Raw genomic sequence first — 24,750 nt, forward strand, 5'->3', positions numbered from 1 at the left:
GCCCCGCACTGGCCTCATCAAGTTTGGTTTCAGAAGGTCCATGGTTTTGGACCCAGTGCGGACCTGTTGACTCATCAGTCAGGGTTTCACCCGTCTCTCAGGTCCTTGAGGTTGGCGGCATGGTTACTCCGCTTCCATCCTTAATCCGAGACAGTTCCCTTTCTCCGGAGGTGATCCACCTATTGTCTTCTTCTCACAAACCTTCCACTGTCAAACTCTATTCCAGCAAATGGAAAAGGTTCGCCTTCTGGGCTCAGCAACGAGGTATAAGACCCCCTTACTGCCCCAGTATCGGAGGTTTTGAATTTCTTGGCCTCTCTTTTTCAGTTGGGCTCTTCAGTTTCCACGATCAAGGTTCAGCTAGCGGCTATCTCTAATTTTCATGCTTCTTTTGAACCTTCATTGATGTCTCGCAAACTTTGTAAGTCTTTCCTTAAAGGAGCATGGCTCCTTAGGCCCCCAATATCTCACCCTGTCCCCCCTTGGGACCTAAATATGGTTCTTGCTGCCTTAACTGCCAACCAGCTGCTACCTGCGATTTGAAATTTCTGTCCTGGAAAACTGCCTTTTAGTGGCCATATTTCAGAACTTCAAGCTCTTTGTTCTGATCCTCCCTATTTGATATTTCACAAACAGTGTCCCTGAAATTAAATCCTCCTTTTACCAAAGGTAGCTTCTTCTTTCTGTATTCAACAGACTCTAGAGCTCCCTGTATTTTTTCCGAGTTTTCTAATAACGCAGAATATATTCTTCATCAATTGACGTCCATAGACAACTGCTTTTATTTGAATAGAACGAAATCAAATCAACTGTTTGTTTCCTTTGCAATAAACAAATTGGGTCAACCAGTAGCTAAAACCTCCATAGCTAAATGGATTAAAGATTGCATCTCTTTCATTTATTCACAGGCTAACAAAGAGCTTCCCTTTCCAGTCAAGGCTCATTCTACCAGGGCAATGGCTACTTCTGTAGCTTTTCACTCCAAATTATCAATAGATGATATTTGTGCTGCGGCTACCTGGACTTCTCCGCACACTTTCATTTCTCATTACAAACTAGATGTGGTTTCTCGAGGCAGGGCTTCCTTTGGTTCCACAGTTCTCAGGAGTGTTTTCCAATGAGCCATCCGGGATTTAGGTGCTAGGGACGCTGTCCCATCAGTTATGAATGTAGGCGAGATGGATCCCATACATCCGAAGTTATGGTAAGTACATAACTAAAAGTTCTTCATGTTTCACTGTTGCAGTCATCACACTTAGATTATCCTACCAGGGGTAGCCCTCAGTCGGCCCGAATACCAGAGGCTTATTGTTTCTGCATCGGTTGCTGTCGCTCTAGGTCTGACGTCAGGTCGTTAGTGGTATAAAATCAGGCAGCCTATGCCATTACATCAGTCTTTCTTGCCGAGGAGCTACCTGAGTTTTTGTTTCTGAGTTGAAGCTGAAGTCTTCTAAAGCCAAGTACCCTTTTGGGAATCCTTTTTTCTTGCTGTCAAAAAGTTAACAATTGTCTAGCCTGTGGAAAGCAAATACCACACTAAGACTTCCATTCTTACTGCGTCACCTGTTAAGGCCCAGACCACGACGTCCCTCGCTGTCTCTTTTGTGCTTTGTTCAATGCCAGAACTATACGTCGTCGGGCCCTTATTGTTACTAAATATTTTCGCTCTCAGTCCTCTTATTCCGATATGGCTTTGGTAAGCCATCCAACTAACGATGATCTGAAAAAACATAAGGATAAAGACAGAGACAGACCACACAGGTCCAAAACTGCCAACGGCACTTCCGTTAAGCTAGTTGTCAGCTCTCCGGTCCTCAGTGAGTGCTTTAGCAGCCCCTGATGCCCACTTCTGTGGATTCGCAGGCTGCTACCGAGACCTGTTTTGAGTCTGGTATGCCGCAAGACTCTTCTTTGACTACGGAACCTGCGGATTTCTCTACCTTGGATGGATCCGGAGCCGCTGTGCAGGCACTGGTTTGAGGAAGTTCTTCGCACTACCGATATTAGAGACAATCCAACGACTTATTTCTCGTCTTTCTAAAACTACCAAGTTTCTAAGGCCCAGAGTACGAACTACACCTAAAAAACTGACAACCCAACCTCAAGCGCCTGCTTCCATGCCTCAATCTCTGATGCTTAAAATGGCGGAAGACCTTATCTTTGCTGATTAGGGGAAGCCAGCCTACCCCTGTTAAAAGAAAAAGACTTGTCCCCAGCAGCTTTATATGAACAAGAGTTGGACTCTAAGGTTTCTGATTATGAAGACATGCCCTTATCTGCTTATGAGGATTCAGATGCAGAGGAATCCATTCCGTCTGCCTCTCCTACAGAGAATTTTTCTTTTGGTGAAACCCTATATACCTTGAGAGAGCATTTCCATTGGGAATGCCAGGATTATCCTCGGTCCAAAAAGAGACTCAGGGAATTTTTAGATTTAACACAGCACAGGCCCTTAGCTTTTCCTCCTGTTCTGGATGTTTTTATGGAATCCAGTCTAATTCCTGATACTCTACCTCCTGCTCCCAGGAAACCTGACAGGTACTACAGAGTCCCTGATTCACACAAATTTATTTTCAAAAATCCTACTGCTGACCCAGAGGTCATTTCCAAACAACCTAAAGGAATAAAAGTAACCACAGCTAAGAATCCCCACCCCTTCGGACAGGGATTCCCAAGCTTTAGACAGATGGGGTAAAAAAGTATACACCTCTGCAACTCTTGCCCTATTAGAGCATTAAATTGTCAGTTCTGCATGCTGAAATACCATCAACATACTATGGAACTTATTAAACAAAAATTATCTACCTTCCCTGCAGAAAATAAAGAATTACAGGAGCTTATGCATTCTGCAAGCCAAGTTAGTAAGCATACCCTGCATTGTGGGTTTGACGCCTTTGAAGCATCCTGTAGGGCAGCAGTCACAGGTTCTGCACTTAGAAGGCATGCTTGGCTTAAGGAACAGACCTTGCCAGAGCACATCAAATCAAAATGATTGGAAGCATCACTGAACAAAGACTGTTTGGCACCAAAGCAGATGATGTTTTAAAAAAGATGGAAGAAAAAGCTAAGTCTATGCAGACAGTTAGACTTTTTGCAAGTCCGGCCTCCAAGATTCAGTAGGCATTGCCCTCAAAACATTGGTCCTTTCCAGCTCCTTCAAGGCCGCCTCAGACTAGACTTAGAGGAAGCAGACCCCCAGACAGCAATCTCACGGTGTGCAGAGATCTAAGCAATGGAGTACCTCCACTTCTAAAACAGGGAGTGCTAAGCCGCCCCCTTATGGAAAGATTTCACAGTGACTTCTGAACTCCACCTCTCACCTCTGCCCATCTGCTTGTGCCCCTAGGAGGAAAATATGCCTCCCATGCAAAAAAACTGGGCCTTCATCGCCAACTATCGATGGGTTCTCAACACAGTGTCCCAGGGGTACAAATTTTATTTCCACACGCTGCCAACTCCAAAAGGGTTCCCAGATCTTACTCCAAACCAGTGGGCAGAGGCATAAAACTAAGTTCATTCTCTGTTCTCCATGAGGGCAATTCAGCCTTTTCCTGCAGAACAGATAGGCCAAGGTTTCTTTTCCAGGCTTCCCCTGGTACTCAAAAAAGAGGGCACCTGGCACCCAATCCTAGATCTATCCATTCTAAACACCTTCCTGGTGGTACCAAAATTCAAAATGCTTACCCTACAGCAGCTTCTCCCTATGCTGTCCAAAGATGCCTGGTTAGCCACCCTAGACCTAGAAGAGGCCTATCTGCACATCCCAATTGGAGACTATTGCAGGAGATATCTACGTTTCAGGGCAGGGATCTATGCAGTGTTCATCGTGTTACACTGCTGCAGTCATCACTGTTGGGTTATCCTGCCATCAGGCGGTCCCGCAGTCGGCCCGAGTTCCAAAGTCTTGGTCCGGCGTCGGTTGCTGTCGCTTCTTCCCTGACGTCAGTGCGCCAGGGGTATATAAGATGCATCCAACACCATTTTCTTCAGTCTTTCTTGCCGTGCGGTGCCCGAAGCAGAAGCAGTTCGCAAGTGCCGGTCGGCCGACTCCTGAAATTTTCAAATCGAATTTCAGACCGAAGTCTTCATAAAGCTAAGTACCCCGTTGGGGAACCTTTTCTTGCCTCAGTCAGATGTCAGAAAAAGTTAATTGCATTTCTTGTGGGAAGCAAATACCTCATAAGGACTTTCATTCTTATTGTATTCCTTGCCTAGGCCCAGACCACGACGTCACAGGTTGTCGGTTTTGTGCTAGGTTTAATAAACGCACTATTAAACGTCGGTTTGATTTTGCCCGACATTATTTTGGTAGGAAATTTAATTATACCATGCCGTCAGAGCAGCCGACGACCGGAATGCATAAAAAATGCAAAGATAAGGACAGGCAGCCGAAATCCAAACCGGATTCCGAGGCCTCTGCTAGGCCAGTCACTGGTTCTCCGGTTTTCAGTGAGGTGCCTACGCAGTCCCTGACGACCACTGATTTAGAACCCCAGGCGACATCCGATTCTGAAGCGGAGATCACTAGGCCTCCACTACCTTTACCTTTAGGCCCTTCCGACTCCATACCTGAAGGAGATTCTGGTGCAGTTGAAATGCCTTCAGTTACTGAAGGTGTCTTCAGACCGACTACACTCACTATTAAATCCTATGCAAAACTGAAAGCTCCTTTAAAAACAAAGAAGACTGCACAGCAGTCTCCTGTACAAGGCCCCATGCCTAGGAAACAGATGCTTAAGATGGCTGAAGACTTAATTACACTTATCAGGGGTTCCCATCCCACTCCTGATAAAAGGCCAAGGCAGGAGGAGGACTACACTTCCTCTGACCAGGTTTCAATTTCCTCAAATTCTTCTGAAGAACAGGAATACTCCTTTCCCCCTTATGAAGATTCTGATGCTGAAGAGTCTATCCCTTCTGCATCTCCCCCAGAAGACTTCTGTTGTGGGGAAACCTTACATACTATGAGGGAACATTTCCACTGGGAAGGCCAGGATTACTCTGATTCTAAGAAAAGGCTCTGAGAGTTCCTTTTACTACCCCAACACAGACCACTGGCAATTCCACCTGTGTTAGACATTGTGGATGATGTTTATTCAGAATCTAGCCTTAATCCAGACTCACTACCTCTGGCATCAGCCAAACAAGACAGATACTACAGAGTCCCTGACTCGCACAAGTTCCTGTATAAAAGCCCTGTTGCTGACCCAGAAACCATTTCCCAGGGACCCAAAGGGGTTAAAGCATGTACTGCTAAAAATCCTGTGCCCTCTGAAAGGGATTCTAGAGCACTAGACAGATGGGGAAAGAAAGTATATACCTCAGCTACGCTAGCTATGAGGGCCTTAAATTGTCATTTTCACATGCTGAAATATCAACAATATCTGATGTCTCAATTAAAACAAAAAATGCTCGCACATACAGATCAGCCAGATTACAAGGAAATGCAAGATTTGTTGCATTCAGCTGAACAAGTGGGAAAACATACTTTGCAATGTAGATTTTATTCTTTGGAAGCTTGTAGAGCAGCAGTGACAGGGTCTGTCATACGTAGGCATGCTTGGTTAAAAGAGCAAACATTACCTGATCATGTTGAAGCAAAATTATTGGATGCACCCTTACAGCAGGATGTTTTGTTTGGTGTAAAAGCAGAAGTTGTTTTAAAGAAAATGGAGGTTAAGGCAAAATCTATGCAGACGGTCAAGGATTTCTTACAGGTTCAGCCTCCTTGTTTCAGCAGAAATTGGCCAACCAAAAACTGGTCCTTTCCAGCTTCTGCCAGACCACAGAGTGGCAGATAGACGCCCAAGTGGCAGATGCCAGCCACAAGGCTCTTACCAGCCTCGACAGTGGAGTGCCATAACCCAAAAAGGAGAAGAAGACAGATCTCAAACTACCAGAAGACAAACACAATGACTTACCCCTCAGACTACCAAGCGAAACCCTCTTGGCAGCTCCCTTGGTGGGAAAACTAGCTTTTTTTGCAGACGATTGGCACATCATCACAAAAGACAAATGGGTCCTAAACATTGTATCTCAAGGATACAGATTCCACTTTAACACTTTACTAAGGATAAAAGGAATGCCAAACCTGCCACCAAATCAGTGGGCAGAGGCTCAAAAGCAAATTTCAGCTCATGGGCATAAGAGCCATTCAACAGGTTCCTACACAGGAGCAAGGACAAGTATTTTACTCAAGACTGTTTCTAGTTTCCCGAAAGGACAAAGCCTGGAGACCCATTCTGGACCTCTCAATTCTAAACACATACTTGGAAGTACCCAAATTCAAGATGCTAACACTACAGCAACTTCTTTCCATGCTGGGCAAGAAAGCTTGGCTAGTAACATTGGACCTCAAGGAGGCATACCTGCATGTCCCTATCAGACAAAATTGCAGAAGATACCTCCGATTCATTGCAGGTTCAACCCATTACCAATTCTCTGCACTGCTCTTTGGCTTATCTACTGCACCCAGGGTCTTCACAAAATGCCTGGCACCAGTAATTGCATACTGCAGACGAGGGATTCAAATATATCCATACCTGGACGACTGCCTTATTCAAGCAGAAAGCAAGGACATTCTATTAAAGCATCTGGCGTTTGTCAAAAACCTTCTCAGTTGCCTAGGGTACACAGTAAACGAAAAGAAATCAAAACTAGTGCCTTCACAAGACATAATATTCCTGGGTGCCAGCTTAAATACAACGGCCCAGATGGCTTACCTCACGCCAGACAAGCAAAAACAACTGACTCAATACTTCAAAATGATGGCAACAAAGACCCGACTCCCTGCAAGAAAAATTCTGCAGGCCTTGGGATTCATGGCATCTTGCATACTACTAATACCATTTGCAAAACTGCATATGAGGAAATTGCAATGGTATCTGAAAAGCGTATGGTCTCAACACAACCACAGCTTGGAAACAATAATTCCACTCATTCCCTGCCTTCAGCAGGAGTTTCTATGGTGGGCTCAGGCATGTCACCTCAACAGGGGTCAGCCTTTCACCTTACCCACAGCCAGACAAACTATAACAACAGATGCATCGGATTATGCCTGGGGAGCACATATGACAGGACAGTGTATTCAGGGCAAATGGCCTGTTAACCAAAGGCATCTACATATCAATCAAAAAGAGATGCTAGCTGTACAAAATGCCCTAACAGCTTTCGAGGACCTCCTACATCCAAGACAACTCCTAATAAAGACGGACAACACCACAGTGATGTGGTACATAAACAAGCAAGGGGGCACACACTCCTACCCCCTGTGCAGACAAGCAATGACCTTGTGGAACACAACACTGACCTACCAAGTTCAACTACAAGCACAATTCCTGCCAGGAAAGAAAAACACACTGGCAGACGATCTAAGCAGAAACATCACAGATCCTCACGAGTGGAAGCTAGATCCACAAGTATTCGCAATGATAACTCAAAAATGGGGGAGCCCAGACATGCATCTCTTTGCTTCCCCCCAAAACTACCAACTACGGAAATTTTACACAAGGACATACCACACACTAGCTTGGAAAGTGGACACCCTCTCATTCAGTTGGAAAACATTGACAGTGTATGCCTTTCCTCCACTGCCTCTTCTGGCAAAGGTGCTGCTGAAAGCCAGATTAGAGAGGCCACAAATGATACTCATTGCTCCAGACTGGCCATGCCAACACTGGTATCCAATACTAAGGAACATGGCTCAAGGCCCACCATGGATTTTGCCTACAATTCCCCACCTGCTCACTCAGCAAAACAATCAGATTCTACACAGCCAGCTCAAGACTTTAAATCTGGCTGCATGGCAAATTGCCTAAATAACCAGTCAACACTTCTCTAAAGCTGTGATGGACGTCATTCTGGAGGCCCAGCACCAGGAAAGTCTATTCAGACAAATGGAAAAGATTCTGCGCCTGGAACCAGGCTAAAGGCCAAAATCCTCTTGTCCCAAATATTCCTCAGATTCTTCAATATTTAACTGAGATGTTGCACAAAGGACTTTCTTTCTCGTCTATTAAGATCCACGCCTCAGTATTTCAGCTCAGTACAACACGGATCCTCCAATATTTTCACATCCATTGAACATAAGACCGCCCCGGAGAGCGCCAACACCAACTTGGGACCTCAACTTTGTTCTGGAAAAGCTAACACTTCCACCCTTTGAACCAGCTTTCACTGTTGATCTACAATTCCTATCATGGAAAACTGCCCTGCTGCTAGCTGTAACTTCAGCACGAAGAGTCTCAGAACTACAGGCTCTAATGGCAGTGGAACCTTTCATCATTTTTCATCAAGACAGAGTCTCTTTACGAACTAACCCTTCCTTTATGCCAAAGATGGTATCCAGTGTGGCCCTAAACCAAACCATTCATTTGCCCACCTTTTATCCAAACCCCCAGAACAAAGGGGAAAGGCTCCTACACTCTTTGGACATTCACAGGCAATTACGTTACTACTTGGATAAAACTAAGGCTTTCAGAAAATCTGACCAGCTCTTTGTATCCTATGCTGCAGGATCTCAAGGAAAAGCCATCTCAAAACGGACCATTTCAAAATGGATAGGACATTGTATATGTTTCTGCTACACACACCATGGGAAATCTGTGCCTGGTAACATCAGTCCCCATTCCACCAGGGCTACAGCAACATCAACAGCCTTCCTCAGAGGGGTACCAACCAAGGATATTTTAGAGGCTGCCACTTGGAGTTCAGTGCACACCTTCACCAAGCATTATCACTTACCTCTGTATTCTAAAACCAGAGCTGGCTTTGCCACTGCAGTTCTGCAGGGCCTAGTAGCCTCTCCAAACCCTGTTTAGTTCCACCACCCATCCTTAACTTTGGGATTCAACCCAACAGTGATGACTGCAGCAGTGTAACAAGATGAACATAGTACGGTTTTGTCCCTACCATAAATGTAGATGTTAGTGTTCACACTGCTGCAGTCCAGGTTACCCTCCCTCCATCCCCTCTGAACTAGCTGGACTTATCTATTCCTTTCTAGCCTATACAACCTCTGTGGTGTATTTGCTTGTGACTAAAGGTATTGTTTTATTTTTATATGTATATTTTTATATAGCAATTTATATTTCCTACCTATTGGGGGCACTTGACACTGACATCTCGGGCAAGAAAAACTGAAGAAAATGGCATTGGATGCATCTTATATACCCCTGGCGCACTGACGTCAGGGAAGAAGTGACAGCAACCGACGCCAGACCAAGACTTTGGAACTCGGGCCGACTGCGGGACCGCCTGATGGCAGGATAACCCAACAGTGATGACTGCAGCAGTGTGAACACTCGAACATCTACATTTATGGTAGGTACAAAACTGTACTTTATTTTTCTCTGCACTTCCCTTTGGCTTATCCACTGCTCCCAGAGTTTTCACAAAATGCCTGGCTCCAGCCATTGCCTTTTGCAGACAAAGAAATATTAAAATATACCCCTACTTGGACAACTGCCTGATTCAGGCAGACAGTCAGGAAAAGCTATTGCAACACCTGACATTTGTAAAGGACCTAATAACCTCACTGGAGTACACTATAAACGAAAAGAAATCCAAACTAGTCTCCAGTCAGAATTTTTTTTTTTTTCGGAGCAAGTCCGGACACAGCATCCCAGATGGCATTCCTTACTCCAGAAAAGCAAGCCTATCTGACAGGCTTCTTCTCTCAACTGACCACATTTATGGTAAGTGGGTAAGTGCACACAACTGTACTTTTCTTCATCTCAAGATCTCTATTTGCATCCTGTATTAGGTCTACCCAGTCCTCCAGAAGCTTCATAGTTTTAGATTGTGAGAAGATGATCAGGATCATTGTGAGGGCATAAATAGAAAAAGGAGTCGTACCATCCCCTCCACTCTGAGGGCAGGCAGAGCTGCTCCTCCCACCACCCTTACATTTGCTCCTTTCTCTGTTCCGGTCTTGGCATCTATGGCATTGAAGCCACAATTTCCCCCTGTCAGTACTGACAGCACCAGCAGCATCTACTCTGGATTATCTGACTCAGTAGAGCCTCAAGTCATTGAAGCTGTGCATGTCCTGAGCTGGGCACTTCACACATAGGTCTAGAATTCTTCCTTCAGCATTCACTTTCTCATGTCCATTTGTGGCTTCAAATTCTTCAGTCTGATATTGTGGCAATGGTAGCTCTCTGAGATCCAACTAGTGCTTCTGCAAGCTGTGAAGTGCATCCATCTAATTCATTCATCTTGTCACGCTTAGACTCTGAGACAGCCCTTGAACTGCTCTCCTTGATGCGATTGACATTGACCTAAGCATTTGTGGTAGGGAGAAACTACTAGTACTGTTCTTCCATCCTTACATCATGTTCTGTCTTCCTCCTTTGGCCCACATGATCAGACCTGAGGAGAGCATACCACTGAAGATCTTGATCCAGTTCTTCAGTAAGGGCACAGACACCTCTGCCTCCTTGAAAGACTCTTCCCCTGAAGGACATAGTAAGCTTAAAAAGAGATACCTGGAATCCTTTGCAGAATATCTCATTGAAGACACAGACTGTGGTAGAGGGGCAGGAGGTCCCTGAACTCCCCCTGAAGACTTCACCTTTGTTGAAGTCATGGAATTGTTGAGCACCCCTTCCCTAGATAAGGAAGTGTTCATTGAGGCCTTTAGAGCTGGCCCATCTACTTCCTAAACAGTCCATCTCAACTACCTCCTGATAGACTTGATTGTGGAGGGGGCATGGTGAGACTTAGATGTGGTGGAACCCCTGAAATTGTAATGATTCCCAAAGACTGCCTTTAATGGAGTAAGGAATCTCTGACAGATTCCAATGTGGTTGCAGTAGCAACAAAGGAAGGGCTATCAGAAGAAAGCTGTATAGTCTGTCCTAATAGGAAATCCAGGATGGTATACAGATGTTGAAAGCGAGCCTATGCTAGGTGAACCTTTTCCCTCCAGGTGTTAAGTTATGCAACTCCAGTGCCCCAGTTCCGAAGGAATTTTACCTAGCAGACCTTAGATTCTCTTCAGAAACCTCTAATATTGGACCCAAAGAAAATAATGGAAGCCCAGTAATACTCTATCACCAGCCTGACCATGGGGCTACTATCCAATGCAGCCAATAGCATAACAAGTGCAGCGAGTACTGTTAGTGCACCATCATGCCTGCCTTAGACTGAGATTTCATGGACAAATTTAAGGTGTCCTTCCTGAATACACCTTATAATGGATAGTCATTGTTTGGTCCCAGAATTAAGGATACATTAATGAAGATTGAGCAGGAGGGCAAGATGCATTCTGCCATTGAAGTTTGTATTTCTACCCCTCAGAGATCCATTCCTAGGAATCAGAGAGGTAGCAAGGGTATCTGGTTCTCCATGTTCTTCCTTTGAGTTTTCAAACAGGGCCCTGAGTATAAGAGGAGGAAACTCTAATGAACAACTGCCATAGTTGCAGAAGGGTCCGCAGAATCAAGGTTTAAAAGCCACTTTTCTAGCAAACCCTTTTAGTACTCCTGAGAATTCTGTCATCTGCTGCCCTGTGGAAGCAGTTGTTGTACACTTTTTTCTTTAACCTCTAACTTGATCAGCCGCCAAAGAAGGTTCCTGGCTTGGGTGTAAAAATAATATTCAAGGGCTACATCGTTCTTTTTATCTTTATCACCAAGTTTAATACAAAGTATTTCCAGATGTCCCAGCCCAACAACAAAGGTCTGCTATGCAAGAAATTACTTACTTGGTACAAAAAACTGCCATCTGAGAGGTCCCACAAGACTAGAAGAGTTCTCAGAGATTTAAATATGCATGTGAAAAACATCAAGCAATGGAAGTGTCGGATTTCCTGCCCTCAGGTGACTCGTACGTCGACTTCTATACAAAAGCTTCAGCTTGGCTGCTGTAGTGTGCATGGGACGTTGCACGTAGGGCCATAAACCAAGGAGCCTTAAATGTGACATCTGCACACACAATCTTCAGAAATTTTCAGCCGCAGAAGACATTTGCATCATACGATGGTTTCTTCACAGACGTCGCATCTTAAAGATAAGTACCTCGTTGGGTTTCAGATTTTTATTTTTGACTATTGCTTAGCTAACGCTTGGTTGTTGTAGCCATTGGCTGATGTCAAGAAGAAAAAAAAAGGGAAAGTGCCAATGCGGGCACCAGATACCCTATAAGGACGCCCATGACGGGTGTGTTTTTTTGTGTAGGCCGGGAACACAATCACTCCTCCTGTGCTATTTGTCAATCGTTTGTGCCTAAGACCTTGCGCAGCCATCTAGCCGCGTTAAATCTCTACCTAGAGAACCAGCACCTCAAACGGTTAGCCCTTAGGATGGATCCTGCATCGGAGGTCGTACCTGAACCTTCGCGCAAGAAGGACAAGGTTCCTAGGCCTTCTTCGCCTGCTGATCCGCTTCCCGACGCACCACTAACTGCTGATCTAGGGGTTGAGGTACGCTCAGAATATATGACTGCAGCGACTTCCCTTGAGGAAACCATTTTGCAGTTTTGGTGGTACCTCTGGCAGGAATCCAGACTTCTGATGTGTTAATCTCCAGACCCGACACCAGGCCACTCTCTATTTCTCCGGCCAAAAAGAAGCAGAAAACTACACACACCTCCTCTTAAGCAGTTACACAGGGTTGGCAGACCTTCACTTCCTCTCTCATGCAGGCCTTCAGCCTCAGCCACTTCCACCCTGCCTCTCATGAGCCCTAGGCTTGTCTCTGCTTCTTCCCTCCCATCCATAACCTCTCAGGTCACTGGACCCAATGTGTGTGAAAGAAAACAATTGACCTTTTTTTTAAAAATCTACAAGAAAACCAGGACATTACATTAACTTGTGTTGTTCTGCCTACCTCCACAGGTATTATATAGGACCCCCCTAAAGCCACCTTGTAAGACTTCCTTTCTTCCTCCCCCCCTCCTTCCAGGTCCAGGGCCAGAGAGCCACCACCCACCAGACCTCCCTCTCCTCTGCTCCACTACAGCAGCAGACAGCCATTTTTCCAGAGGAGGCCCCAGTAGTAATGGACTGCCCTGCCCACCTACGCACCAATGCCCACCTTCCCCACAAGTTCTGGCAGATCTTCTACAGCTATGCACCATAGAGCCTGTTCCTCCGTCTCTTCCTGGTCTTCAAAAAAGATGACCCCTGGAGACCCATCTTAGATCTGGCCTTTCTAAACCTTCATCTTTAGGTACCCTCCTTCAAAATGCTCTCCCTCCCCACCTTGCTGCCTCTCATTCCAGCCAAGGCCTTCATGGTCACCCTAGACTTAAAGGAAGCCTTACCTGCACATGCCCATCAGGAGTTTCCACAGACAATTCCTGCGTTTCTCTGGCCCTTCCTCTCATTTCCAGTTGACTGCCTTGTCCTTTGGTTTACCCACGGCCCCCAGGGTCTTTATAAAGTGCCGAGCCACAGCCATTGCCTTCTACAGAACTCAAGGGATACAAATTTACCCTAATCTGGATGACATCCTTACTCTGGCAGAGTCCAGGGATGCTCTATTAAAGCATCTACATTTCACCCTGTCCCTTCTGCAGAACCTAGGATTCACCATCAACTTCACAAATCCTTTCTGATCCCAAGCCAGGACAAGATTTTCCTCTGTTGCAGAATCGGAAGAGACAAAATGAAGGCCTTTCTACCTCAGGAAAAAGTTCTCTGTTTAACTTCCCACCTCCAAGATGCTTTGCTGTCCTGAAAGGTGAAGGCAAGGCATTTTCTTCGTCTCCTGGGTTTGATGGCAGCAACCATCCACGTGCTACCTCTGGCAAGAATGCACATGCGCAAGCTGCAATGGTTCCTGAATAACACCTGGTCCCAGCACCTACATCCCCTAGAGCAGGCCATCCCCCTCCTTCCCTGTCTGAAAACAGAAATCAACTGGTAGACCCAGCAAGTGAAATTAAACCCAGGGCTCCCACTACAGCCCCCCCATCCCAACCCAAGTTATGCATACAGATGCCTCAGATTCAGGTTGGGGAGCAACTCTGGCCTCTTACAAGATTCAGGAAAAATGACATCTCTCTTCAGGCCAAGCATATCAATATCAGAGAAATGACAACAGTTTTCCTAGCTCTACAGACCTTAACCCCCCCCTTCTGGTTCCAGGGGTGCTCCAGATTGTCACTGACAACACCATGGTGATGTGGTACCTCAACAAGCAAGGAGGAACAAAGGCCTATCGGCTGTGCAGTCTATCCCTGCTGATATGGGACCTAGCCTCCCAGCTAAACTTAGTCCTGCAGGTGGTCTACATCCCCTCACAAGACAACCATCCAACAGATCTCTTGAGCAGGACCTCCTCACCTCAACATGAATGGATGCTGAGCAGGGAGGTGATCTTTATCATAGTCCACCGGTGGGGTGCTCCACAAATAGACCTGATTGCCTCCCCCCAGAACAGGCAACCGCAGAACTTCTGCTCAAAAACGCACTCACCTCTAGCATGGGGAGTGGTCGCTTTCAGCATCTCTTGGGAGTGGAAGATCTTTTATGCCCCCCCATTCCCACTGATTCAGAAAATTCAGAGGGACAAACCAAAAATCTTGTTAGTGACTCCCTACTGGCCAAGGCAGCACTGGTTCCCCCTACTTCACAAACTAGCCAAGGGCAATCACTTCAAATTACACCTCAAGGTGGACCTACTGTCACAAGACAAAGGAGCTCTCCTACACTCACAGGTCAGATGTTGTGCACGACTCTTTGGGTGATAAACTTTTGATTCCTTTCAGACACTACTACTCCAAGGACGTATTTTCAGTCTTAAAGGAGGCAAGGAAACCTACCACCAGAAAAGCTTACCTGGCTAAATGGGAAAGATTTGCAAAATGGTGTCTGCAAAAGGGAATGGACCCCAGCTCCGCCGAGGTTCCCCTGGTTATAAACTACTTGTGTCAATTGATAAAAAGTGACATTTCTTATTTTTCTGCAAAAAGTACACCTCTCTGCTCAGCCTGCCTGCTGCAACATAGGAGTAGAAGGACATAGAATAGTTGTGTAAAATCTTACCATAACCATAGATGTCCTCCTCTTCCATGTTGCAGTATTCCTTCCCTTCCACCAGTACCCCCAGTTCTTATACCTTCCTGTTCTAACTACTTTTCAGTAGGTCTCCAAGTCACACACCTGTAATCAACTGGCATACCTCCTGCTGGCCTTCAATTTGAGGATTGTGTATGCAGACATCACATTTAAGGCCCCTTGGTTTATGGCCCTACGTGTGACGTCCCATGCATACTACAGCAGCCAAGCTGAAGCTTTTGTATAGAAGCCAATGTAGGCGTCGCCTGAGGGTAGGAAATCCCACACCTAGAATACTGCAACATGGAAGAGAAAGGACATCAATGGTTATGGTAAGATTTTACACAACTATTCTTTACACTGCTGTCCCTATTTCTCCTTCTGCGGAAGGTGACTTGATGTATCCTCTAGGCCTCCAGCAGTCCATCTACAGCATCATGATTATGTAGATGAGTGGTGTTCTTGACTTTGAAAGAACCAATCATTATTAGCTCCAAACCTTACCCTTTGGTCTCAGCACAGCTATGTTTGTGTTTACCAAATACAGGTTGGTAGTCGCAACATATTGCTGGCCCAAGGGTTCAGCATGTTCCTGTATCTAGATGACTGACTTTTAATTGCAAAAAAAGAAATTTCTGTGCTACACAAGAGACTGTTTGCTTTACTTATATCCCTTGGGTATCCCCAAAAAATCAGATTTGAAGCCTACTCCGTTCTTATTGTTTATAGGATGCTGTCTAGACACAGCATCTCTGGTTGCAGAGCTTCCAAGAATGAAGTCTGATGTCTCTGACTTACAGATACAGGTATAGGAGTTAATCAAAATAGACAATGTGAAGTTCCGTTTCGCCGTTAATTCTTACAGATGGGTTCTGAGCCAATCCACGGCTCCGGGTCAGCCTACTTCAAGTGGCCTACTTCAAAGCTTGAGGTCTTCAGACAGCTCAAGGCCAAGTCCCTATCCCATGATGCACCTTGAATTACCTCAAATCTAGTTTGCCGCTGCAACAGATCAGAGGACAGCTGTCTCGGTCGGCAGAATTCCAAAGTCTTGGTTGGCGTCTCCTTCGTCGTCGCAATTCAAAGTTCAGGTTCAAGTGAGGCCATCGTATCTGACACTCTTGAGGCCTACAGTTTATAAGTCAGTCTTTGCGCCACGTTGCAGTTCAGTTTTCTGCGCTCGGTGGGCCAGTGGCTATAAGAAAAACAGCTCGAAGTTCATTCTTATTTTGGCTCACCGGCCTTCATAAAACTTAAGTACCCCGTGATGAAACTTTCAGGTGCCTCAGACCGGGATATTTGAAAAAAGTTAATTGTATTACTTAAGTCTTCATATTATAAGGATCCCCATTCCTCGACGGCTGTTTGTTCGGGCCTCCAGACACGGACGCCTCGGCTTATTAATTGGCAAGCCTTTTACAACGCGACTATTGGGCCAGCTAGCTACCTTTTGGTAAAGCACACTACAAATAAAGCTTTTTCCCCCCAATGTCGCTGAAAAATAAACAAAATTGGACTGAAATGCAAGGAAGGGCCGGACACCACGAGGTCCGACATCACGCCAAACAGGCTACAAAACAGGCTACATCTCCTCAGCGTTCTCAGCGACGCCTGATTTCTGCAGCACACCTCACGACACTTTTGGCTGTGTCCCTCCTACCCTGGGACCTCGGCCCGCCCTTCCTAGACCCAGCAACCAATCAAGCCTGACTGTTGAAATGTGGAATGTGGACCCACCCCCATGGTGTCATGGTGTCTTTTCTCATCTTCTTTTCTTCTTTTTTCCTTTACTAAATCCAAAGCAGCAGCATCCCATCAGGCTGTTGCACAGGGCCCCATCTCAGGGTCCCATGCCTAAAACAGATGCTTAAAATGGCTGAGGATTTTTAATTAATTATCAGAGGTTCTCAAACCCTCCAGACAAGAGACCCAGAGAGGAGGAAGATTCCCCTTGCTTAAATATCAACAGTTCCTGTTATCACATTAATTAACAAAATGTCTCAACCTGAACAAACCAGATTTAAGGAGTTACAAGGATATGATGCATAGTGCAGAGCAAGTGGGTAGACACTAGACATGCTTGGCTTGAGAACAAACAGATGCTAAAGCTTCTAGATGCTCTGCTGTAAAAGGGAATGCTGTTTAATTAAATGCTGAGAGACAATATGGAAAAATGGAAGAAAAGCAAAATCCCAAACCTTTATCAAAACCTTTTTTCCACGCAACCAGCCGACGTTTAAAAACAAATCGTTGGCCAAAACTTGGTCCTTCCAGCCACTGACAAGCCCAAAATACAGAACACAGGCCCAGGCAAGGCAAGGGCAGCAACATATACAGATCATATAGAGGGGGCAGACAGCGCCAACTCCAGCGCAGAGAGTGCAAGGACAAGTGCTACAAATGGCAAGCAAACCCAATGATATGCTCATTTCCATTCTCAACACGTCTCACTCGGCAAGCAGCCTGGGAGGAAATTTCTGCTATTTTTTGGGCATTGTATGCAAACACACAACACAAAAATGGGCCATGGACATTATAAACAGAGGCTACAAATTCAATTTTCACAAATTTCCAAAAAAGGCCAAACAGAGCCACCCAAAGAATCAGAGGCAATAGCAGCACCAGCAAATTTCAAAGCTTCAAAGCATGAGAGCTATTCAGCTATTCAGCTCTCACCTTCAAGGTCAAGGGTTTTTTTTTTTCAAGGCCAAGGGTACCAACCAAAGGAAAGGACTGGGACGACATTTTGACTTTATACATCTATCCATCTCAAACTAAAATAAAATTCAAAAATTCAAGATGCTCACACTTTAACTTTGGCATAGGGTTTTGGCTGCTTGGCTTGGAGGACCTCCAAGGAGCATGCCATGTCCCAATCAGACAAAGCTGCAGAAGCAGAAGATAATTTTTCTTGCTTGCAGGTTCAATCCACTATCAAATTCTCTGCCCTTCTCCTTACACTTTACTACTGCCATTCACAAAGTTCCACAGCATCAGTGATTGCCTGATTGCCTACTTCAAAGGGATACAATACAACCTTTATTTGACTGCACTGCCTGATCCAAGCGGGACAGCAAACACATACTTCTGGAACATCTGACATATGACCACGGCTATTGCATGCTCTGGGATACACAAAGTACCAGGCTTACTCACAGAAGGATCTTGCATTCATTTTCTGCATCTTTAATCATATGTGCTTTTTAATCCCATGTGCAAAGTATGGTATGAGGAAACTTCAATGGTACCTACAGTCTGGAAACAATACTACCAATAACAGTTTGGAAACAATTATAAATGGTGGGCCCAAGCATGTCCAAGCAAACTACAGGCCTCTGCAAGCCTGCAAGCCTCAAGCTCAAAACAAACATCACAACATATCTTCTCAGAGATTGAGATTACGCTTGTGAACAGGACACAGGGTGATCAGTGGCAAAGAAAAGAAAAGCAAACAAAAAGAAATCAAAAAGAAAATAAAGCATAAATACACAGCTCCAGCTTTTTCAGGACTTCCTGCATCCAGGACAATTAATGATAAGAACAGACAACACCACAGTAATGTGGTACATAAACAACACATTAAAACACATTCATACCCCTTTAGCCATGACCCTTTGAGACTTGCCATGACCCTGTGGGAATGGCAAATCGAACTTCAAGCTCAGGATTGGGAGGATTGGAAAACAACAAATTAGACAAATTACAGACAAAATATGACAGATCCAGTTACATCCGCAGCACAGTTTTTGGTGTTTGCAAATAGTGGGGAGGCCAGACATAGATCTTATAGATCTTCAGGAAGACAGGAATTCAATTGGAAAAGTTTGGAGGGTTTTTTCATCCAAAGGCCTGAGAGTGCGCCCTTCTTTCATTCAGTTGGAGGGAGTATGGGACAGTCGCGTCCCACTCTGCCTCTTCTGCCTGCCTAACTTTTTTTGAAAGAGCAAGCAGACAAACCGAAGATGATACTGATTGCTCCAGATTGGCCAGGCAACACTGGTACCCATTGCTGAGGAGCTAACAACACCTCTCCTCTGTCCTCCCCCCCTCTCTGCTCTCTCTGCTGCTGACTCAGCACAGTTAAACTCTCCACAGTCAGCTGAAAACACTCCAATCTGCATGCATGGAAAAAAAAATAACAACACCACAACCTACTCTCAAGAGGTGCAGGATGTCATTTTTTTGGAGGCCAGAAGACCATCTACTAGAAAAGCTTTATATTGTTGCATACTCATATATATATTATATGCATTATGTATGTATTGCCTTCTTCGGGGCACCTGACATCTGGGGCAAGAAAGACTGAACATGGCGTCCGGCTGTGTCTATATACTCTGGCCTCACTGATGTCAGAAGAGAAGCGGCGACAACCGGCCTTGAGACAAGAAAGACCGATTCTGGCCGACCTCTTGACCGGACAGAGGAGAACCCATCTGTGATTACTGCAGCTGTATTAGCACTCAAACATCTACATTTATGGTAGGTACAAAACTGTACTTTTCCTGGCACAGCTTGGGCCAGTATAGCTTTTTTCTAAAAAAAATTTCAAAATTTTCTTAAGTAGTCATAGTTAGTGATAGTTATTTATGTGCGAGTGCATTTAGATAGTTATAGTTACATTACATTTATTCATGTACAGCCTATTTGTTTTTTTAAGGGCTAATTTTCTGTAGTTTAAGATTGCTAAAGTTTGTGTGTGTGTGTGTACATTCTTCTTTGATACTACAGTCTGTTGGTGTACAGTTAGATATTTTTGGTACTGTAGGATTTAACATGGTTGACCAAGAAAAAAACAAACATCCCAAGTCTGGGTTTAAAAAATGTCCATAGTGTGGACAAAAGATGTGAGTGACAGATTGTCACGTAAATTGTGTTTATTGCACTTGCAAGAGAGCTGCTCCATTTGCCTTTCCTTTTCCTGTGGAGTACTACATGAAAGGAAAAGAAAACTCATTGATAGAGGACTTCCAAAATCTTCTTTTCAGGAAGCTTTGAGCAACCAGGATAAATCTAGCCAGTCTCCGAAGTCTTCCAAGTCTTCTAAGGCTTCTTCATCTAATTTGACAAAATCCAAGAAACAGTCGACGATGGCTTCACAGCCTTCAGAGCCTGTCCCCAGTCCGGGAACTGGTCTCCGAAGTACCAAAATCTCCTATTCTCCAGTCGGTACCACCCTCCATACATTCATCTCGGTCCTTGATTAGCCTATCCGATTTGGATGTGGATCGTGTGGTGCAGAAGCTGCTACACACATGTTTGCTAAATTTTTATCTGCACTGACCCAAGTGGTTGTGGAACGGACAACAGTTATGCCATCGACTTCTTTTCCTCCTCCAAGCCATACCGGTCCATCGGAGGTGGAGGAGTTGACCTCATGATTGTGGTGCCTTCTGAGCCAACACCTGCTCCAGTGCCATCGGTTCCGTTTACTCAGAATTCCTCGGCGCCCATCGAGGAGTCTAGGAGCCAACACACTCTGGTTGGGTCTGGGGAGGATAGTTGGACTGACCTGTTGGTTCTGACTTTGCTTCTCAGGGCCTTGGCTCGTATGAGTTCAGGTGTTCTTCGTGTTTCACTGTTGCAGTCCTCACATATAGGTTACCCAGCTCCCGGTAGCCCTCAGTCGGCCTGAATACCAGAGTCCTTGGTATATGATGGCTGCCGCCGGTTGTAAAACTGATGTCAGAATGTCAGGTATAAAGGGAGGCAGCCAACGCCATTTCCTCAGTCTTTGTTGCCGCAGAGCTCGAAGCAGATGCAATCCGCACTAGTGCTGGTCGGCCGTTTACCTTCGTTTTGCTTTCCGACTACCAAGTTGAAGACTCCTTCAGATAAGTACCCCATTGGGGATCTTCTTTTCTTGCTTTAACGAATATCAAAAAGTTAATAACGGTCTTGCCTTTGGAAAACTGATTCCGCACCGTGATTTCCATTCCTATTGTATAACTTGTTTGGACCTTGAGCCACGACGTCCCTAACTGCGATCTCTGTGCTTCCTTTAACCCGCGTACCATACACCGTAGAGCTAAGATTTTGTATAAGCATTTCGGAGTCTGGCCTAAGTTAGTCAATATGGCATTTTCTGGTCTCCCGTCTTGGGATATACCTAGGAAACGCAAAGACAAGGACCACGACAGGCCTAGGGTTAAATCTACTGATGACGCACCAATGAAGTTGGACGTCAGCACAGTGGTAGTCAGTGAGGTGCTTTTAACAGCCCCTGCAGTCTGCAGATTTTCAGCCGCAAGCCTCTGCCGAGACCTTTACGGAGTCCTCCGTGCCACAGGCTGCTATTTCATCTTCAGACCCTCCGCCTGTCGCTGCCTCAGATGGGTCCGGAGCCGCTTTGCAGGCACCGGCTTCTGACACCTCTTCTTTTCAACATGAGACCAGACCGACTACCTTAGTTCAGACTTCTGCAGTTGCTAGGTCTCCCAAGTCTGTCTGGATTGCTAGTAAACGTTCCAGCCGCAAACCTACTCACAAGCAGCCATCGGCCACCCCTCCTGTGCCTCAGTCCCAGTTGGTTAAGATGGCTGGTGATCTTCTTTCCCTGATTTAGGGTCTGTCATCCCCCCCCCCTTCAAAGAGGGCTAGGGAATTGTCTCCTGATGATTTCTCTGTCTCAGATTCTGAGATTTCCAGTATGTCTGCTGGTGAAGAAGGAAATTCTCAACTTTTTTCTGACTTTGAGGTTTCTAGTGCTGAGGACTCTATCCCTTCTGCCTCCCCTCCAGAAGATATTTCCTTTGGGGATACCTTGAATACTCTTAGGGAGCATTTTAAATGGGAATGTCAGGATTTTCCACAGTCTAAGAAAAGAATCGGAATTTTTGGATTTGCCACAGCATAAGCCTCTGGCTATACCTCTAGTTTTGGAAGTTGAGAATGATGTTTTCATGGAAAATTCTTTACTCCTAATTCTGTTCCTCCTGCCCCCCCAAAAAACAGATAGGTATTATAGGGTTCCTGAATCTCATCATTTCCTTTTTAAAAACCCTACAGCTGTTCCAGAAATTATTACTCAAGACCCCAAGGGTGTTAAGGCTACTATTGCTAAAAACCCTGTACCTTCTGATAAGGAGTCTAGGGCCTTGGACAGGTGTGATAAAAAAAAGTCTATACCTCTGCAACTCTTGCCATTAGATCCATGAGTTGTCTTTTTCACATGCTTAAGTATCAGCAGTATACTTAGGAGGCTATTAAGGCTAAACTTGGAGATATTCCTTCCATGACAGAGAACAAAGATTTACAAGACTTACTGAATTCTGCCACTTCAGTTAATAAGCATTCACTTCATTGTGGTTTTGACACTTTGGAGGCTTCCTGCATAGCAGCAGCCACTGGTTCCTTAATTAGAAGGCATGTTTGGCTCAGGGAGCAGCCTCTTTCTGAACCTGTTAAATCTAAATTGCTGGGTGTTCCTTTGCACAATGACAGTCTTTTTGGTAATAAGGCTGAGGAGGTACTGAAGAAGTTGAAGGATAAAGCAAAATCTCTGCAAGCCTTAAAAGACTTCCTTCAGGTTCAGCCTCCTCGGTTTAGTAGGCATTATCCTTCCAAGAATTGGTCTTTCCCTGATCCTGTCAAGCAGGGTCGCTCTAGGCCCAAGGGTTTCAGATCTTCCAGAGAGCAGGCTTCTGACCCTCAAAGGGCTAAACAATGGCATTCTTCTTCTGCTAAATCGGGGAGTTCTAAGCCAGCTTCCCAAAGCAAACATTCTCAATGACTCCGGCCTTCTTGTGCCTACCTCTGCGGGCCCTAGGTTTCCTTTGGGGGGAAGGTTAGCCAGGTTCCCAGAGGTATGGTCTACCATCACAGATGACAAATGGGTGCTCAATATAGTAAACCAAGGATACAAGTTTTACTTTCACACCTTTCCTGTTTTGCAAGGTTACCCAGACAATACCCAAAACTCTCAGGGCAGAGGTAGAAACTCAAATTTCTTCTCTACTGACTATGGGAGCTATAGAGCCAGTTCCTGAAAATCAGACAGGCCTAGGTTTTTATTCAAGACTTTTTCTGGTACTCAAGAAAGGGGGAACCTGGCACCCTATTCTGGTTCTGTCTATTCTAAACAATTTTCTGGTGATTCCCAAATTTAAGATGCTCACTCTTCAACAGTTACTAGCCATGCTGGGCAAGGATTCATGGCTGGTAACTTTGGATCTCAGAGACTTATCTGCACATCCCAATAAGGGAAAGTTGCAGACAGTTCCTTCACTTCAGGGCTGGGGAGCAAAACTTGCAATTCTCTCCATTGCCCTTTGGCTTATCTACTGCTCCCAGAGATTTACGAAGTGCCTGGCTCCAGCCATTGCTTTTTGCCATCAGAGAAACATTCAGATTTATTCTTGCCTGGGCGACTGTCTCATTCAAGCAAACTCCCCAGAACAACTAGAAAAGGATTTGGATTTTGTGAAGAACATTCTCACCTCTTTGGGTTACACTGTCAATAAAAAGAAGTCCAAGTTAGTTCCTACAAGGGAGATTGTTTTCCTGGGAGCGATTCTGAATACAGCCACCCAGATGGTATTCCTCCCTCAGCAGAAGCAAGAAGATCTATCGGCTTACTTCATGAACTTGGCAAGCATGACCCAGCTTCTCTGCAAGGCAATTCCTGCAAGCACTGGAGTTCATGGTTTCATTTTAAATCTAGTTGCTGGCTACTGAGACTTGTCTGCATATATCAACTGGACATAAGCTGATTTAAGTATATTTTAGCCATCTGAACTCACTGACTGAGACTTGTCTGCATATATCAACTGGACATAAGCTGATTTAAGTATATTTTCTGCACTTCTTTAAGATTTGAGTGAGTAAATATTGTGTGTCTTGGATTCAGTAAATATTGTGTGTGTCTCTGAATCTCTGCAGTAGTTCCCCACCCACCCTCCGTTGTGGTGTTAATATTGGTGACTTTGGAATTGCCTGCCCCTGCTGTAAATCTCTTTTTGCACACTCCTCCTGGACCCATCTCATTCGCTCACTCAACTGAGTACAGTGAGATCATATTTTGATTTTGGATACTCTTACCAGTCCCATCTCCACTGCAGTGTACAGAGAGAGCACTTGGGAAGGGCATTCCCCTATAGTATCTTAATCTGCTCTATTTCCTCCATCTCAAAAAAAAAAAAAAATTTTTTGCACTTTAACTGCCTTACTGTATTTGTGTTTCTTCCTACTTTAATACCTTATTTTGCTTTTGCCTCTTTTAAAAGTGCTCAATTAAATTTATTTTGCTGCCTTTATTACTGCTTGTTAGTAGCCTGATTAAATTGTAACTGTTATTCTAAGGCCCTTGGTTTAAGCACTTGGGCTTCAAACCAGTTGTTTTACATTAGGAAGGTTTGTGGTCTGCACTGTTGTGGCAGGACAGGTAGCGTACATACTTCTAAGTTGGGAACTGCTGATTGAAGGCTCAGTGTCTGTTATTCTAAAAGTGTATTAGTTCTAGGTTAAGGACTTGGGCTTCAGGCCAGTTATTTTACATTAAGAAGGTTTGTGGTCTGCACTCTTGTGGGAGGAGAGTCTAGATTCTGCCCTTCTTTGCTGGGAATTTCTGGTTAAAGGCTTATGCTTACTTGAATTGTTTCTTTCTGAAATCGGTACACCTTGTTTGCTGTAACATAGACTAGATTCAGGCCGGCTGGATCTAGCTTTGTTTGTATGAATTGTGCACTGACCCAGGCTGTCTTTTTTGGAGACGGTTTCTCTGTACCCTAGTGGCAGGACTGTGCAGTTAG

At 45.0% G+C, this 24,750-nt stretch overlaps 1 protein-coding gene across 1 annotated transcript in view; it reads left to right on the forward strand.

The window, feature by feature from the left end:
* Positions 1 to 19,824: 19,824 nt before the first annotated feature.
* Positions 19,825 to 24,750, forward strand: part of LOC122795948 (transcription factor TFIIIB component B'' homolog) — a 390,329-nt gene continuing 385,403 nt past the window's right edge. Inside the window, exon 1 of the mRNA XM_044064431.1 lies at positions 19,825 to 20,170. Coding sequence (XP_043920366.1) covers positions 19,825 to 20,170 — 346 coding nt within the window. The remainder of the gene's footprint in view (positions 20,171 to 24,750) is intronic.

This window comes from Protopterus annectens, chromosome 2.part2, assembly GCF_019279795.1.
Source record: "Protopterus annectens isolate FY-2018-M chromosome 2.part2, PAN1.0, whole genome shotgun sequence".
Classification (NCBI taxonomy): Eukaryota; Metazoa; Chordata; order Ceratodontiformes; family Protopteridae; genus Protopterus; species Protopterus annectens.